General features: G+C 43.4%; 1 protein-coding gene across 1 annotated transcript in view; it reads left to right on the top strand.

Moving 5' to 3' along the window:
- The window catches only part of LOC143212367 (uncharacterized), a 54419-nt gene that overhangs the window by 14604 nt on the left and 20388 nt on the right, over positions 1 to 19427 (top strand). Inside the window, exon 2 of the mRNA XM_076431101.1 lies at positions 814 to 19427. This exon is cut by the window's right edge and continues 20388 nt beyond it. Coding sequence (XP_076287216.1) covers positions 1201 to 2223 — 1023 coding nt within the window. The 5' untranslated portion in view covers positions 814 to 1200 and the 3' untranslated portion in view covers positions 2224 to 19427. The remainder of the gene's footprint in view (positions 1 to 813) is intronic.

Genomic DNA, 19427 nt, shown 5'->3' with positions numbered 1-19427 from the left:
TTGAAAGAAAATTATTAAGCTTCTCATCGTACCAATGTGCTTTTATTGTCCATTATTTCTCTTTTTCGAGGTTCTACGAAGCTCGTGTAACTGAAATGTTTTCCTGCGAGATCGAACCGTAGAATAGCGCAGTTCGATCCTTTCAAATCCGCCTGTCTGAGCCTGGTCTAAACCCTGAAAAGACCTGAAACAGAGCGAAGAAGTGGGCGTTCATGCGTGTACGATTCTACGCGTGTATGTGGGCGGCCTAGGAAATTGCGTGAAAGTGAGAGAGACAGGTCAGAAGATATGTGAAGGCTTTAAATGGAAAAACGAAAATGCGGAGTCAGTCGGTCTCGCGAAACAGTGCGGAACGGTTGAGGTGCGAAACACCTGTTCCAAAAGTTCTAAAAAATTACAAGATAAAATACTCTGTTAGAATTCATCAGAAACTCCATAGTATTCCGAGTAATATTTCGAACACCATCCGTCTGCGAGTACATTTGCAAACTGTACTCCGTTTAATCCTTCGGGCTTTGAATGCTAACTTGACGTAGCCTAGGGGGGCTGGGAAATTAGATACAGGGGTTAATGGTGCACCTCGTTCCAAAACGTTGCTTAACGGAGAGCAACTTCAGCAGTTCCCCTCCCCAAAAAGCGACTTACAATTAGTAGAAAGCCACTTCAGTGGCTCATTGTAGCTCGAGGGTTAAGATTGCTACATCCTACGGCATCCCTACCGAAACCCACAAACTTATAACTGTTCGTGTGAGCCTTGAAAGTAGACGTTGGCCGTGAGGAGCCTGTTCTAACGAGAGATTTGTATTTTCGCAGGCGGGGCCAGGCGAGATCAAGAAGAACCGTGAGACGACGACACGGAGCCAGGAAGAGCGGCGTTATTCCCGAAGGGGGGCAGGCGGCAGGGTAGAAGAAGAAGAAGGGGTTCGGCTCGTCCTCGAGCAAGCAAGTGGAAAAAAAGGAGAAAGAGCCGGGGGTTGTTAGACAGACCGAAAAAGAAGAAGAAGAAAGAGTCACCTGCTACTGGCCGGTGGTCCTATCGTTCTAGGATCGATCGGGGTGGAAGGCTTTCGGAGACCCTGGAGTTAGAGTGGAGGACCAGGGGGGAGCAAGTCGAAAAGTGTGAAAACCCTCTCGGAACTGAATCTGTGGTGAAGCGCGGGTGCGGGGCCGGCGAAAGCTTGTCAACCAACTGAGGATTAGATGGTGGAGGTGCTCGAGAGGCGGGCTAGGGAGCCTACGGGGCCGATCGAGGCACCTCGCACCTTCGCAGGGCCGGGCTGCAGCCCTGCCGACCGCTGTGAACGCGTGCAGCGAGTGCAACGGTGGTGGCCGCGTCTCTCTCGCGTTCCCCTCGAGCACGATCTCTTCTTAGCCTACTCTTTCACTGACTCGCTTGCTCTGCAAGTGGACGAACCACTGGTGGCCGGAGCACGGGCGATCGAAGCACAGGGTATAGAGGACTCTTCAGTGACCCACGCACAGGTGACTGAAGTTCGAGCAAAGGGGGCACAGGTGACCACAGCTCAGGTGACTGACGCTCAAGCGAAGGAAACACAGGGTGCAGAGGACTCTTCAGTGATCCAAGCACAGGTGACCGAAGCTCCAGCGAACGGAGCACAGGGTGCAGAGGACTCTTCAGCGGTTGAACCTCGGTCGTTCGAGGACACTGCTACGCCCAGGAAGTTGGAGATCGACCGTTCACGGGAGGACGGCGCGGCCAAAGCTGAAGTGCAGCCGAACAAAGTTGAAGCGAAGCTGAGCGAAGGTAAAGTTGGTGCCCCAGCTCAGAGGATCAAGTTCGAGATCGTGGTCCAGCCGCCTGCAGATCACGGTCCTCTAGAGAAGCAAGATCCAACGGATCTAGAGCTAAAGCGAGGAGAGCTAGAGGGGAGGGAATTGGTGCTTGAAGCGGTCGTGCTTCCGAGCAGGTTAAAGGAACTGTTGGAGCCCAAGAAGGGCTCCCGTGAAACGAGCGAGACTGGCGAGCGCAATGTGGCAGAGCGGCGGCATGGGCGCCCATGCGGCCAACAACCCGTGGATGAAGTTGATGGGCATCGTCCACAAGGAGAGGAGGCACCACGACTCGGGATCCGGCGCTGCCGCTTCAGGGGTTCAGGGATCTGCGACCACTGGCAGCAACGATCGGACGCTCAATCAGTGAGTGCAGACAATTTTTATTACATCTCTCTTTTTTCTACAATTTACAGGGACTCGATGTACTAGGCGAATAGTTTTCGACCATAAGGAAAATGTGTAGGGGTTTTTCTTCAAGTACTAGACGCATAAGGTTCTTTTACATACAGGGTGATTCTCGTAACGTGACGTGATCTCAAATAACTCGTAAGTTATTTGTTGTACAAAAGAAATGTTCAATGAAATGCTGCATGGTTCCTACATACAGTGCTGCAATATGATTTTTGTTACTTAGATTTTTTATCAAGATATGGAGGTCACCTTCAGTTTATTAAATAGAATGCCCAATATTTTTGATCGACATCGGATGAAGCACAAAATTCTGCGTAAAAAAGGTATTGACCTTCGTATATCATAAATCTAACAGTTAACGAGATATTATCGAAATAATTTTCCATATGTACTTATTCAAATTGAGGGTATCAGTTCCAGCATCTACTATCATAGCTTCCAGGTAATAGTTATTATACATATGGGAAATTATATCGATCATATCTCGTTAACTATTAGATTTATGATATATGAAGGTCAATACTTCTTTACGCAGAATTTTGTGCTTCGTCCGAGTTCAATCAAAAATATTAGGCATTCTATTTAATAAACTGAAGGGGTGATCTCTATATCTTGATAAAAAATCGAAGTAACAAAAATCAGATTGCAGCACTGTATGTCCCCCTAGGAACCATGCAACATTTGTTTAAACATTTTTTTTTGTACAACAAATAACTTACAAGTTATTTGAGATCGTCATTTTACGTGATTCACCCTGTATATTTCTCGAAATCGCGTCTCAGGTGGATGGTTTTAATAACGTAAATAATGGCATTGGATATGACATGCTGTAGGAACTTCTCTAAGGGAGGATTGGGGCTCTTTATTTCCCGTGTGCGCAATTAAATATCCGCGATAAATAGACTGCGGATTTTTATGCAAAATTTTATGCAAAAGTTTCATTCTGCTTTTTATAATTTTAATGAGTTGGGTCTAACACACATTGACGTCATTAAAATTATAAAAGAAAGAATGGAACATTCGTTTCTGCTTGTTGCAATTGTTTAAGTTGTATATAATACATTCGCGTCCTTAATTTCTTCTAATAATTTGTCTACTGCATCTGCTCGTTGTCTGAATTGCATAAAATCCGCAGTCCACCGATTAAAGTTTGAAATCGATTAGACCTCTGCAACACTTGTTCTATCCATCGTAATTAGGAAAGACGTACAGCTGGTGTGGTTAGGGTGAAATAGCATGTGTACAAACGTTTTCATATTGCGAGCGCGCACTCGAGTACTTTATTAACTGGAGAAGGTTAATGAAGACAAGGGTCATTTGCTGTTTACGTATTAGTGGGTCGCGTTCAGTCAGTATTGGACTGCCGGCCGGTATACTGACCGCCTATAGCTCCGGTGTACACTCGAGAGAGTAGCTTCTCGGTGTTTGACACAAATGTGTGTATACGATGCTCCCGAGAGAACGACGAGCGGCTTGATGGCTGATTTTCGAATTGAACTGACGTTTACGGGCTTACGTGTCTCGAGGAAATGGAACGGAATAGTTCGTTTCTGTAGATTAGGCTACCCGGAACTCTTTGTCCGTCTCGTAGCCGGACAATTTAGGTCCTGGAAACGAATCTCGACTCTTAAACCTTCACCGCAGAGGCGGGGACTTAGATTACTCGAACCGATGATTGCTTCAATGTACACACAGGTGTACAGGTACATAAAAAACACGTAGAAAATTGTTGGTTGAATAACAGGGCGTACTCAACAAAATGAGATAGTTTCTTAGAAAGTACAAAATAAAAAATATCAATGTTCTCATTTATACTAAGACTATAATAAAACATTAAAATAGAAATATTGCTAGGGGAATTCGGTATTAATGGATCAAAATTGACGGGAAGAGTGAAAATATTCTTCCACAGCGCTCCCGCGTGGAATATCGAAGAAATATCGGAGGTGCGATACGGATATGGAAATCCTATCGATTAATATAATCCGTCCACAAGTGGTTCCGCGTATAAGAGGACCGATTATTCGATAAACTGTTCGGGACACGTTACGTCGCTCGCAGAAATCGAACCTGGTCGCAAAGATTTTCGCTCGCTCGCTCGCTCGCGAGGCGTTCGCGTTTCCTGTCGAAGCACATAAATGCGCCTCGTCACGATCGATAAGACACATGTTCTTTCGGTGGAAATGAACGTGGCCGATGTATTAGGCATCTGAAGTATTTATGCGATATAGACACGGACGGGTGCGCGAGGCGTGCCGGGTATCCGAAATATTCGACATACTTTGCGGAGCCGAGTGCACTCGGTGGTAACGATGCACTTGACTAGTGCAGCCCGTAGGGACTCCAGAAATTCCATTGGTCCAGGGCCCTTTGGGCCTTGACCTGCCACTGAAATTCGCTGATTCTCTCTCATTCTTTTCTAATTTAAAATGCACTGACGACTAAAATTTCATGTGGTGAGATTATTAACGTTGAACCTACCGACCGTCAAAAATAGCAAGATTAAATTTATTTATCTTTTGTGCGATTTTTATTGTAATATACAGGGTGCTTCAGCTGAAGGAGACCACCTAATTATCCACCCTTTATTTTTAATGCCACAAAAAAAATATTTTTGGTATAATTTAAATGGTATCGAAGGAGGAATATCATAGGAGAACAATTTTTTTTGTCCGGTTATTTTTGTCCGATAAAAAAAGTAAGGATGACCTTAAAAAACTATGAAAAAATAACCGGACAAAAGAAATTTAAGTTATGCCATAAATATTTTTTGTGCCACTAAAAATAAAGGAAATATTTAGGTGGCCTCCCTCAGCTGAGACACCCTGTGTACTGAAATAAAAATCTAAAACCGGTCATTTGACCGGCGGTGGTAGGTTTAGCGTTAAAAATCTTTAAAAATGATACAGATTTGAATTTTAAAAAATTGAAAAGAATTTAACAGTGGAAATGTTGTTAATTAATACGGAAAGGGGTGCTATAAGGATTGTTCGTCAAATTCGATCAAATCCAAAGTTCCACGATGAGCAACGAATCTGACACATCCGAAAAAAATGGAACACGTGTCGGCGGATCGTTGAAAAAAGTGATTTAAAGTCGGAGAGAAGAGCCGAAGGGATAACGAACCGATGAAAATGACGATCGACGGTCCGAGGGAACAAATCAAAGGCACAAAAAAAATGGATTTGGCGAGCAACAACTGTCAGAACGTAACAGCTGCGCAATTACGCGCGGAACTGTGAACCAGAGAGCGAACCGTTAAGTGTTGCTCGTCGATCCATAGATCCGTCGATTGCGTCGGCACAGCGGAATTGTTTCAAGAGCGCCACGTTTCGTAAACAAAATAGCCCGGGCTGATATATCGGATTCCGATAAGTCGTCGCCTATAATTAATGAACGAAGACACGGGGAAACCAGGCAGGTCCCCTCAGTGGCTCGCTCGTAACCCCTTTCGATTAAACCCGCGATCGAATTAAATGGCCGCGATTCTATCTCGGCTAATCAAACGTAATGCACGGCTGTTATCTCGCGGAACTGTTAATCATTCACGCTCGAGCAATCGGCCGGCGATCCACGGCCGCTTCGTCGCTGATCTTCCGGCCTAGAAAGATTTATTGTGCTCGTACTATTTTTAAAACTGCTAATTGTTTCCTCCCTCTATCTGCTTCATCACTCTTGCAAACCCATTTTAATTCTGGACAACCATCCTTTGTGTTACCTATATCATATATCACACGAAGTTGTAGAACATGATCGCGCTCTTATGTTCTACAACTGTTTTTTACCGTGTTTCATTTAATCATTTCGTTCTGGTTCTGTTTCTAAATCGTTTGAGGGAATTGTTTCTTTCAACTAGGCCTTCAGAAAAATACGTTAAAAAATGACGTGACCATATTCCGATGTTTCTCGAATATTTTTACCATTTTCGTAAAAATGGTAACAAGTCGCTTTCATCTTTTGTAAAATCGTTTTCGATCCTTCAAAAGATACAATTATATATTTAACCCCTTGCCATACCGTTCCTTTTACAGTTACAGTGATTAGAACGTCTTTATCCCGAAAAATGTCGTAGAAGAGAAGAGAAAATTGATATTTTTTGTAGGGCTACATTTATTTCAATGCTTAAACATCGATTACAAACGAATCATATTTTATTTCATCTAAAATGAAACGCGTAACATCCATATTTGTTAGACTTTGTTAAAAACTTTCATCACGAGTCTGAAAATAAAAATTCCTATCTGTAACAAATTTTTTGTCTCTGTTTTCCTACCTGCTGACCCTCGCTTGGAGAAGGGGGGTATTAGCCGGAAGATCGGCAATCTAGTAATGGCCGATAAAACACAACGAGGCGAAAGTTTATCCCCGGCTGTTCCCCGGGACTATTTGTGTTTATCAAACCGACGGAACACTCGTCGACCAATATTTACGCAAACATTTCGACGTGTCATCCAATCATTATCCACACAATTACAGTTCCGTATATTATTATCCGTGTGCAGCGGCATAACAATTTAATCCATAAATAAACAGAAGAGCCGCCGAATTAAAACTCGACTGACCAACAACAGGGGGGAATTAATTTGGAGGTAATAACGCGGTTCTTCGACCGAATGATAATCCGACTTTTCCGATCCGCACCTGTGCGAACTGTACGAACGAGATCGAACCTTTCGGACAGGCTGTCGTGTAACGTCAGCCAGAACTAACTTTCCTGTCAGTCGATGCTTTTTCCGATATTATCGAAGAAAGTTTCGTTAATAGACATCTTCTACTTACAGCGAATACGAAATTATTGTACTGCGGAGATGATCCGAAAGTAGAATGTGATGAGAAAATTGATAGCAGAGTGTCGTTTCATCAATTTTAATGAATCCTCCTGGTGGATACTCGCAGCAGGATTTTCGACTGTGATAATTAAATTCTTGATCGGTGTTGACAATATTGACAGTATCGACAATCTCGGCGGTCAGTTTGTCAAGTGATTGGAAAATGTTAATCAATCGAAATGCCAAAGCTCTTCGAAAATACATCGACTTCAATAATTGTGTTATTTAATTCACAATGCGAATCTGATGTAATTATTAATGTTATTCTCTGCACAATCGAAATGCTTTGAAAATACAGCAACTGAAATAATGCTGTTAATGTATTAAATTCTGAACGTAATTCCGAAGTAATAATTAATAGTATGTATACAGGGGTAGAAAATGATTATAAACCACTAAAATTAGAAGATTGTAGTAAACATTTCAATAAAGTGCTAATACAAATAGAAGGAGTTTAATGTTCCGAAAATGGTGTTTAGTTTCAAATTGCGGTAGCAGAACCGAGTTAATTCGCGTTCAAAGAGCCGGTAGATCGCAAGCACAAAGGATCAGCTTCGAAAATATCGGTGTGTGGGTTATCGAAGAGCGGTCGATCGTGTCGGTAGCTTGCCACGGAGAAAATTGACCGGAATTTCGTGGACCAGCTAACGATCCTCCCGACTCGGGCGAAGTCGTACGGAAGGAAAGGATTACAGTTAGCGAAGGCAACCATGGATGCGAACGAGATGACGGCAATTCGACCCGGGGAACGATCCCCGTTTCTTCATCGGGGACGACCCCCACGTTTCCTTTTTTAACAAGATTACGCTAATTTCGCGTCTTCAATTAAAGAACACTTCCACTTGCTGCTCGGTAGAATGCTTCGCGTTTATCCGAGTCGCACGATTTTCTAAAGGAGGGAAACGAGAAGGTGTACAGTCTCGAGGAATCGAGAGAGTCCTGTTTTATCATTCTATTTAAAGAAGTTCAGTTGTTTCTCCCTCGCCGGACAATGATTCAATGATATGTACTGGACAAGTGACTTTCTTAAGAACACATTATTCTCTTCGGCTGGATATAATTTTAACCCTTTGCAGTCAGAGCTGTTTTAACTTGCAAATTAAACAAATTTGCCAATTTTTCTCGTGAATAAATCTTCCATGGATTTGAAAATTGAAGTCTGCTCTTTACAACGAGTCCTTAAAACTTGATGTACGACTTTTTTACGACCTTATAGAATAAAACTTGGAGCCATCATTCAGAGCTCAATGCCTTGGCCAAAAAAAAATCGCAGAAAAATTTTTTGGATGCGATTATAAACTAGAAACTTTAATCTTGAAATCCACGGTAGTTTCCTGCATCCTCGGATCGTCATAGGAGAAGGGCGGCATTTTTTTATAACTATACTAACTACAATTAAACGTTTCACTGCCACGTTTCACTGCTAAGGGTTCAAATTAAATTCAACAAATTCAGCAGTCTGAAGCGGGTTGAACATCTTTCCGACGTAACAAATCAAAACTGGAGGCCACTGTCAAAAATGAAAATCTAAAAGTAAAATGTGTTTCTCGCCGTGTTTACAACCCGTACGTTAGAGTAAAAGTTGCACGAAGCTTATCTCGTCTCTGGCAGCATTTTAAGCTCGAACATAAAGAGGATTTAATAATCAAGGCTGGCGCCGTTTTATTTTCGCCATCGCAGTTCCCGTGAATTAGCGCCTGCGACGGTGAAATCTGCAAGAAGAATGGGCGCGCGAGAAAAGAAGAATATCGCAGGGAAAAATTGCCGTGTCTCGGGGTGAGTAATTATCGTTGCTAGAACGTACAGGGTGGTGTGTAAAAGAGGTTCGTGGGACAGGACAAGCAGCTGGCGAGGAATATCAGAAATTAGCTGCCCGGTGGAAAATCGAGGGGCCGAATTTGCATAGGAAACGCTGACTACGTGGATACTCGAAAAGGGAAGCCGCCGGCTGTCCTTTCCTGGGCCGGCCCTAATGAGTTTACGCCAAGAATCGTCGCGTCGAGGGCTGCTAAATGAAACCCGTTCTACCCCGGCTTCTGTATCTGAAAACGGGGCTAAACGCGAGCCAACTAACGACGACCGGCTTCCTGCAGGGAATATCGTTTGTTTCGCACAATTCGCCTAACTGGGTAACGTTCCTTCGACCAAGGGTACCTGTCGGTCTGTGCTTGGCAAACGAGAATTGCTCATTCTGGTCTCGAAACCGCGTTGAAAATATTCACGAGTCGATCGCAGACTCGGAAACTAGAAACTAGATGAATGAAACATGAAACATGAAGCATGAAACATTAATGGAAATTGGTGTTGCCGAGTTAGGATTCCTTTTCGAATGTTGAACTTCTTCAATGGATCGATTGACGACTCAACAGCCATAGAAATTATTTTCTCAAGTGAAAGTCAACCTCGCACACGTTGTTTGACCAGTCTTGCTTCGAATGTTGCAATTTCTCCGAGTCCACCACAAAAGGCACCAGAACAAGTACAAGAGACTGCAAGAATAAGATTATCTCGAACAGCATTAAAAACGCAGCCAATCGAATCTCGTGCTACAAGTTTCTGTGTTCCTGTGATACAAGTTTAAGAATTCCCAGTAAACATCGTGATTTCTCGCTTTCTAAATACGCGTCGCTCGGAATGTCCAAGTCTGAACGACGCCAGTAGTTCGAGCGTTAAATAAGTCAGACGAAAGTTTCCATTGAGTCGTCCCGCAATTGAGCGCAAGTCTCACGCGTATCGGGAAAGTATAATGCTCCCTGCGTATAGCGATACACGCTCGTCGGTGCGATACACCCGGAAACGCTCGGGGTCGGGTCAATATCTGCTATAGCCTCATAACAGCGGTTCAAATCAACGTGATAATTCCTCGATCGTTCAAACTTGAACGCGGTCGTATATCAGCCCGGATGGATCTTATCGTTTAAGCGTTTGAACGTCGCTTTACTGTCACTCGGAACAGTAAACATGATCAAACTGAATCGGTGCTTGCTACGTGAAAAGAATTATGATAAAAGGCATTATGCTTTAAACCGTCGCGCAACGTAGCCGTTTAGAGGATTTCGTTGCAAAGATGTCGGCTCGTGCCATAAGTAACACGGTTTCGCATCAAGCGCTGGACGATCACGATCCCGATGTGTAGAAGTGTCGCTACCAACGGAGAGCGAGCACACAAAGCGACGAAACGGTGGCACACGCGTCGAGCAACTGTGCTCGTGAATTCTTTACCGCCTCCGCCCCCGCAGGATCGCGGACAGTTAACCTGTCCTTTACGAGCGCGTTCCACGAATACCGCTCTTCGCTCAAATAAACCCGCTGGTCCGACGTGCAATATTTCTATCGCCAGCTGGCCGCGAGTGTACGGATTTTGCTGCGGACGTCTCAATCGTCCACATCGCATCGCTGTAAGCAGTTGCAGTATGCATTTCTCAATCGATTTTCATTTCGTATTAAACTCCGCAGTGTAAACGAGGAAAGCGTCAAGAGCTTCCGGATGGGTTGAACATTAGGAGGCTTAGGTATGGAGGTTGTATGGAGTGCCATGAGAAAATCATTGGCGCCGGTACTAGGCGAGAACCCAGCCAGCTGCCGGAGTTTAACCAGTGTGGTAGGACTCTTGTTGCACGTGGCGCGCAGTGCGAGGTGTCCGCGTGTGTTCACGCTGACCTAATACTTATCAGAAAGCAAGTAGGTCTCGCGGAGAGGAGTTTGAATAGTAGCAGAGAAGCATTGTTAGTCGGCGCGTAGTGCAACCGAGCACACGTATATTCTCGGCCCGACGAGCTATCCCGTCTTGTTTGCCGTTGTCGCGACCTAAACCCTTCGACTGTGTTGCGAAACTGCGCTGGTTTCCCACATTCCTTCATTCTCTCATTCTCTACCTTTCTTTTTATCCCACTATCTGCCTCTCTCAATCCCACTCGATTCTTCCTCCTCTTGTTCCATCCGTCATTCTCGCCGGAATAAACGTTGTATCACTGTATTCACTTTAGCACTGCATTTACCTTAACATTATGTTTGCTTAATGTTTATATCTCGATATAGAAAGACTGAGGTTATATTGAAACAATTTTCTATTGAACCAGTCAATTGTTAAATGAATTCTTAAAATTAGGTCAACTGTGAAACGCGATTTTTAAGCTTCCTTTTCGGCTCAGCACAACGATTTCTACAAATAGGCTTCTGGTAAATGAAGTGTTTTAGATTGTAACAGAGGAAGATGAAGATAAAGAGAAGAAGATGAAGGCGCGAGACTAGGGTACGCGTGCTACGCCAATGGGCGAAAGTGGCGGAGCTGCAACCAGCGTTGCATTGTTGTACGGGGAAAAAACAACGCACGGGCGCGGCTCTCGCGTTTGTAACGGTGCCGCACAAAACCGTTGAAAACCAGACGAAAGCGGAACAAAGAGGCCGATGCTTGTCCGCGGAGTTTTCCGGGCCGACAATGCCGCGAGAATACGAGCCGACCAGGATTCCATAGACAGCACTCTTTTCTCTCTCTCCTCTCTCTTTCTCTTCTCTCTTTCCCTTGGCCCATCGGAACAGATCCTCGAGCATGGTTTTTGTTCACCAGGATAAGGGTGCCGGTTATATTGGACACGATTCTCGATCGATCCGAAGATCTAATCTTTTGTTGTGGCTCGCGGCTTTCTTCGAACCGTTTGCTGAACGCCAGAACTACCAGACATACTGATTAAGGATTCACGGAGATTATCAGCCGGGTTGATTGTCGGGATACTTTTCTGCAACATTGTTATATGACCCACAATTGTCGAAGTTGCTCGAGCAGTGCACTATAATTACCACTTTATAGTTAATGATGTTCGGGACTGTTCAATGGTTCATTTATAAAGTTTTATACATTGTTGGTGGTACGTAGCCTTTCTACTGTCCCTAATGTTCATTTATTAGTTGTTGTTGTTGTTGTTAATATTCCATAATATTTTTATAAATTGATTCAAGTGTTTTCTTTAAATTTGACAGAACTTTCCCTCCAACATAATTTAATCACTGAGTGAGGAAATTTCTGTATTCCGGATTTATCTTTATTTGAAGAGGTTCCTCTACCTTCCAGAAGAAACTAATTATCTCGAACGCGTCGCTAGGATGGTTCAGAGATATTAGAACGCATCAACGATTATATCAGTTCCTCTAGGACTCGATCGCTTTATTTCCTCGTTCTGGACGATTCTTGAAATCGAGGAACTACGAGATAAATAATTCGAATCGAGCAGACCAGCTCTCGATAAGGTAGTACACGGGCAACTCTTTCTCCGATGGGGTAGTCGCGTGAACGACGCTCTCCTCTCCTCTCCTCTCGAGTGCTCTTTCGTTCTCCATCCTCGATCCCAGGCGTGTAATGAAATCGCGGACCTCTTTCGCCTCTTACGGATAGAAGGAAGCCGGAGATATTGATATCGGCGGCGTTAAAAGAGGGAATTCATTTGATTATACCGGCGAGACGCTCGGGTCGAGAAATATTTCGAGACGACGCCTCCGAGCTAAGGAGATGGATCTACTTCGGCTTAGCTGCACCCCCGTGGCTTGTTAATATTGATCCGATCGGAGGACACCCGCGAGGACTATTTGTTACCTGCTCGAAATGGCCTCTCCCACTCGTTCACGCGAATCGCTGCTCTGCGAGGATTTGCCTGATTTACTCGCTGCTTCTCTTTCCCAGCCAACTGAAATGTGCGATTTCGGGGATTTACGAAAACGTGACTCGGAGAACAAGTCTTCTTGTTCTTCGTCTCAGTGTTCTTTTCAGGCTGATGATTAAAATTGCTCAAGTCGATTGTGAGAAACAGGAATTTCATTATTCAAAGTTCTCATTTTTCTCATTTTATTCACGCATTTATGAAATAAGAAACACGTGTGGTAATGACTTCTCTATTCTATTCTTGCTTTTTAAAAGAACGTGACTTGGAGAACAGGTCTTCTTGTTCTTCGTCTCCGGGTTTCTTTCAGTCTGATGATTAATATTGCCCAAGTCGATTGCGAGAAACAGGGATTGCATTATTAAAAGTTCTCATTTTCCTCATAAATTTATTCACGCATTTATAAAATAAGAAACTCGCATAGCAACAAACATTAATGACTTCTCCATTCTGGTCTTGCTTTTTAGAAGAAGATTATCCTGATTTTTATAAATTACTTCTCGTGGCACATTCTGGACCAGAAATGGTCCTTCACTCTGCTTTCTTCCGGCGAGATGGAACCCCAACCGGGTAGGCTCTAAAATGCGGTCTTGCCGTCTGGCGATCTACCAACTGAGTCCCCTGCTAACCGCACGCGAATTACTCGGGATAATAGAAAGAGAAATTGATAACCGAGCATCTGGCGCCCGCTCGCCTCGCGAGACAGTTTCATGGAGCCGGTTATCAGTCATTCTTTCCGCGAGAAATCTTGAGAAACGAGTGACGAGGGAACCCTTCCAACGCGGAGCTTCCGACGTCGTTGCTTTTATCAGCAAAACTGACAGAGTGCCGGTGTAGCTAATATTTGGTTTCCCATTTTTCAACCTTGAAATGTTCAACACTGTCTCTCAAAATTTCCTTATCTTAAAATAAAAGAAAATTCGACATGACTACACAATAAAATAATAGTAAAATTCGACAGAGTTGTGTACATTGTAAAATTGATTAGCTTTTACGAGGTATTTTCTGAGCAGCGATGTTTCGAGCGAAATGAAAAATTTGCTGCGAAAGAAATCTGGAGTCGCACGACCTAATTACAGGACGAATGAGCCGCGAGAAAGCGTGGATTACCGGATGACGTATAGCCCTGTGCAATTGACCGCGAACTCGAAAAATGGCCGACATATCGAGACCGGCGCTGGCCAATTGCGATACCAGAAATGAACGAGCTCTAGTTGCTACTGCTGGCCCCTGTAATCGCAAGGCGCACTGCGCGCCAATTCGGCTAATTTGAGGAAGATTTATGAGGGAGAGGCGAGAAACGCAAGGTCGATGTCCCACGCTGCATCGCTGACGAATGAGTTTGCCTTCGAGATGCATCGTTGCCACTGCGATATCATTGCAGCAGATGCGTTGCCAGCGTAAACAGTGGACGCATTCGTATTTTATCGAGTCCGGCTGGAATTAGTGTAATTCGAAATTATTCGAGCCTGAAAACGTTGCACTGCTATCAATTTGCTGGAACTCTTTGGTGCTGCAATTTCGTGTTGCATTGCTCTGCATTTGTTGAAATGATTTTTTGATGCAACTTTATGTTGCATTGTTCTAAATGTACTGAAATAATTCGATGCAGAAATTTTATACTGCATTGTTCTAAATGTGCTGAAATAATTAAACGCAGAAATTTAGCATTGCTCTGAATTTTGCCGGAATGATAATTTCCTTATCTGCTTATCGGCTACATCTATACCGCACGAATGCTATATTTCTTGAGGAGCGTCTTCCCTGAACTCGATTCAGCGTCAGATACGGACTCGTGACACAGAAAGCGAAAAGCTTCCTCGTTTGTGTTAATTACGCTCTTACGATATTGACGCTCGACGTTTCCGAACAATTTTTAATGATTTCGCAGCTGGAGCAAAGGTGTTCGAGCGACGTGCTAACGAGAAGAGGTCGAAAATTAGTACATTCCCTGCGTCAAACATTATTGAAGTGCAAACGTCTTCGACGTTGCAAAGATATATTGCTGCAGTTGGATGGGTCGAATTGGATTCATGCAAGAAACGTTTGCACAACTTTCGTGCAGTTTGAGCGCCAGAAATATTCTTGTCAGGAGAGAGAGAGAGAGAGAGAGAGAATTGTAGATTTGCAAACACACGGCGAACTAGGGGTCGCGATCGAAAGTTTCGCGACCTGCACGGTTAGGTCGCGTCGTTGGGCACCAAGACACTTTTAACGCAGGAAATGAGTATCTAATTGCCGTGGACTAACGGAAGTCTGTTTTAGCTTTGCTAAGGGGACGAAGTTAGGAATTTCTTAATCTCTTTCTTAACGACTGAAAAACGCACTCTTTCATAGAGGGACTGTCGAGATCTTCTCGAGACGGGTTAATTGTTTCGAAACTGTTAATTGCTCGGAGAAACGTTTCAGACGTACGTAGAACGACTTCACGGAGTAGAGGACATTTGAAGGTCACTTATGTCTTTTGCCCTGTATGTACAAGTTGTCTGTAATTTTTCCAATGGAATTTTTTAACGAGATCTTGCATTTTTTCTTCGATACTATTACAGAGCGCGAAAAGACGGATCCAACGAGTACAATGACCATACCGCTCCGATCATTCAATCTCCAGATATCTGTGCATGGAAGCATCGGATGCACCGAATGCATCTTACCATTCAGATACGGATATCTCGAGACTGAATGATCGGAGGATTATGATCCGTGTACTCGTTGGACTGGTCTTTTCCAGCTCTAGAAGCACATCTAAGAAAAAATATAGGGTGTCGTACAAAAATTTGCTGACGATCTGGAAATTTTGATAAAAAATGTACTGTAGAGAAAATCATTCCTACCATTATTATATATTCCTTAAAATAATGCAGATATTTAATATACATCTTTTACCTCGTTTATAGACGAACTTTTCCGAAGCGTCGATGACGGGTGCTCGTCACAGGGCTGTCAAGACAATTGCATCAATCTTCCCAGATGAAAAATTGGCCACTTCGGCCCGCGAACAATCCGATAAACACGTTTCCTACCGCGGCGGCATAGAACAGGCGATCAGATCCCGTGGATGGGAACAGTTCTCGTCGGTCGTGTCCCGCAAATTCAATTCTGGACGGTTTAAACGGCGACAACGTGGTCCGAGGGACGTGACGTATAGCCGAAACTTTTCTGGCGCTGGTTTTCTCGTAGAATCCTGCATGGAATCAGCAGCCCGGTGCCAGCCGGAACCGCGATTAGGATTCAACACGCCCCGCGGAGCCAAAAAGATTCTTTTACTGCCGGTATATCGCATTGTGTGCTCGCCTTGACTCGAATTCGTTATTAGCTACTCCGGGTTATCTTTTTATTAGGTCGTGTAACACGACATGCCGGATTCCTCGAGGACACGAGGGGGCGTGGTAATCGTTTTTTAAATTCGAACGAACCAAGTGGTCCAATGGTCTACTAACATGGTTCAAATTTCTCGAAGAACAACTACTTTTTGGAAGTCGACTCGGACTTGGCATACTCGATTCATTTGCCGTGATTTAATCCCGACGGAATTCTTCGTTGGACCGTGGAGCATGCTCGAGTTACACAAGGCGATTTTTGTAGACTGCGGATTTTATACATTCATAGAAAACTTGGATAACAATGTCAATATATTAACCCTTTGCAGTCGAAGCAGTTTTAACTCGAACATTAAACATTTCTTCCTACTTAGAATAATTCCTTATACAATACTTAATTGTTTAGTAATTGATTAGATACGAACGCATTTTAATAATCTAAACGATATTTTGAATAGTGGTATTTAAATTTTTCGTGCTCACTCCGAGTAACCACGCGACTGCTAAGGGTTAAAAGAATTGAATGACGTTGTCACGTTATGTTTTTTATTCGACTGGTTGAATTTATTAAACGAGAAAATACATTTTCATTTTGCATAAAGACCCGCAGTCCAGGTAACAAAGCTGGCTATCTCGTGACCCAGAATAACAAACCAAAACCGTTCCCTTAAGAGAACGGCAGCGACACGAGATAGAAATTCGATTAAATTCGCCGCTCCTTCGGGCAAATCCCCTCGTGCAGGACATTTCCCGGGAAAATGCCGGAAAATCTAGATCGCGTATCGCAACAATTTTTCCCGGCGCGCATCGCTGTTGGAATTTCACACCCTCTCGAGCATTCTCCGCGGCGTGGCAAGTCGCGAAGTGTGCTCGAGCACCTGCTAATACCCCCCGCTAACACGCACGCACCGTTCAGCGCCCTCCGTCACGCGATTAAAATATAACCGTGCAAATTTTCGCCACTGTCTAACATCGACCACGATCTCGAACCCATTTCCTACCCCTCCAGTCGTCCACGATAGCCCTTTCTTCTCGGTGTGCACGAAGAAAAACTGTTCCGCGACCCATAAATCACGGTTACTTTCGGTAGCAGTTGCTATTCATGCTCGATGCTTATGCACGCCCATTTTGCTATACAGGCGCTGACGTGACCTATAAATACGTTGAAAAAAGCCACAGATTTTTAAAAATGATCGCTGGACAGCCCAGGTGGTGCTAACCCTCGGAACATAAATTCTTTTCAACCCTCCATATCATTTACAAATTGGTATCATATAAATCATTGATAACGAAACTGAGTGGGTGGAATTTAAAACAGTCAACATTATTACCACGCTTATATCAGCTTGCTGAGTTATCGTTGTTGTTGTTGTATGCGTCAATCGAATTTTAAACCACTTCCCGATGAGCTAGAGACTTGAAACTTTATTCATAGCTCAGAACTGGATGACAATACAATATTAAAAAACGAATTAAAAGAAAACTGTGCGTTCAGGAGAAAAAAATGTTTAATATTAACTGTCACACCTTGTCGCGCGACACTCGGTAGTACGTGATCGCGTTCAGCGATCCCCACTCCGCGCGCCAGCGCTCCCTACTCCACTACACGTTCCCACTCTGACTCATCCTCACTCCACTGACCCATTTCGCATAGAACGAGCTCGGTCAGTGTGGTGTACCGTTCATTCAGTTCCATTTCGGACAATTTCGGACTCCATCAAGAGACGTCGTCTCTCGGACTCATCCTCTCGTTCTATCTCGCGTATTTCCATATCTTGCGTTTCTATATATCTTAATATTTCATACCAGTATTACTACATCTTGCGTTCCATTTAAAAAAAGACTAAAAGTAGTAAATAAAAAAATATATAATTAGTGACTATAAATAAAAGCGTGGAGCGCCCACGAAGATTACGTCAATATAGTTTAGCGCTCCACGCTTTTATTTATACTCACCAATGTCTAAAAAAATTATTTTCTCCTTTTTCAATGCATTTTAATATAAGCGTGGTTTTTAAAAAGTTTTTTTTATTTTACATTATTTCCAATTAAGAAAGACACACATGTTTAGTCAGAAGCTACAGTATGGAAGTCAATGTTTTCAGAATGAGAGGTCCCAGTGAAAAACTCGTGCACCAATCAATTACTTCAGCATTAAGTTATAAAAAGCTCGAAAGATGTTTAATCTGGTCCATGCACAGCTCATTTAGCACACAGCCACCCCGACCTTGTGTATCGGACCTCGACGCGGCGTCTTTCACCGCAAAAACTGTAGTCGACTGCGCAAAACAAATATCTCTCCACCAGTAGTGTCATGAAAATCAATGATTACGGGGTCGGTCCGTTTTCCCAAGGACCGTCCTCGACTTACCCAAAAAGATTTAATAGTTTCAGCTCCGAAAATTCCGAAAATTCCTGGACCATGGTTGGATTTATGCTAGCCACTTGGCCCGCGGTGTACGCGTCCTTGTGTGTAGGCGCGAGATATCCAGCGGAGGTTTTGGCACGCGAAAGTAGAAAACGCTGGAATCGATGCTGGCTCGGGGTCTCTTCCGTAGTCGTTTATTTTCCTTAACACCGATATATATGTATAAAACACATATATGCATATAATATATATCGGACGTGTTCGATCAAATTGACCGCGGGCCATTGATTCTTACTCCCTCCACTATTACAGACACTGTGCCACCCACGCTACCTGGCGTGCTCGAGAAAACTGGAGGACCTGCGGGAACCTCGATCGAAAATTCACCATAACGGATAATCCGTGCTGATGCTGCCTGCGAATCGGGAATCACAAATTTGCCCACTTGAGGAATTATTTCGACATTAATTAAATCGTTCTAACACCTATTCTGAGAGCCACAGGTTCCAAAATTCTTCATTGTTGAGGAATGGAAAGGCTTTGAGAATTTTTGTGCTTCAATTCAGAAAGCTGCAGGAATGCTTCGTGCATAGGACGATTGCATAAACTTTCCTAAATGCTTGCTCTAATCTGTTTTTCATTACTTTGCCTTTCTACCGAGATATGAGGGGCGCCTTCAGTTTTTTAAATGGATTGTCTAATAGTTTTTCTCAAATTCGAAACATTTCCTCATTCAACAAATAACTTACATAAACAATGATTATAATAATTATTATTAGGTACAATGTTAACAAATAATCTTGCGTAATTTTCTTTTGAATTCTTGTAACGCGCCATTAACAAAATCAATATTATTATATAGTGTGTTTGAGCTTGCAATAATGCGATTTGAAGGATTTATTACTCCATATGTGGATTTGGATTTCATTGTTTGAAATCCTGCTCTCATTCTCAAAACACGTTCCGGTACGTAGAAATTGATTTGCCTCAGGAGTGCGGGACAATCTATATTATTATTCATCAAATTAAAAATATAGCTCTGGTCGGATACTAT

The sequence above is a fragment of the Lasioglossum baleicum genome, chromosome 9 (assembly GCF_051020765.1).
Source record: "Lasioglossum baleicum chromosome 9, iyLasBale1, whole genome shotgun sequence".
NCBI classification, from domain to species: Eukaryota; Metazoa; Arthropoda; class Insecta; order Hymenoptera; family Halictidae; genus Lasioglossum; species Lasioglossum baleicum.
This window is presented reverse-complemented; position numbering and strand designations above follow the sequence as displayed.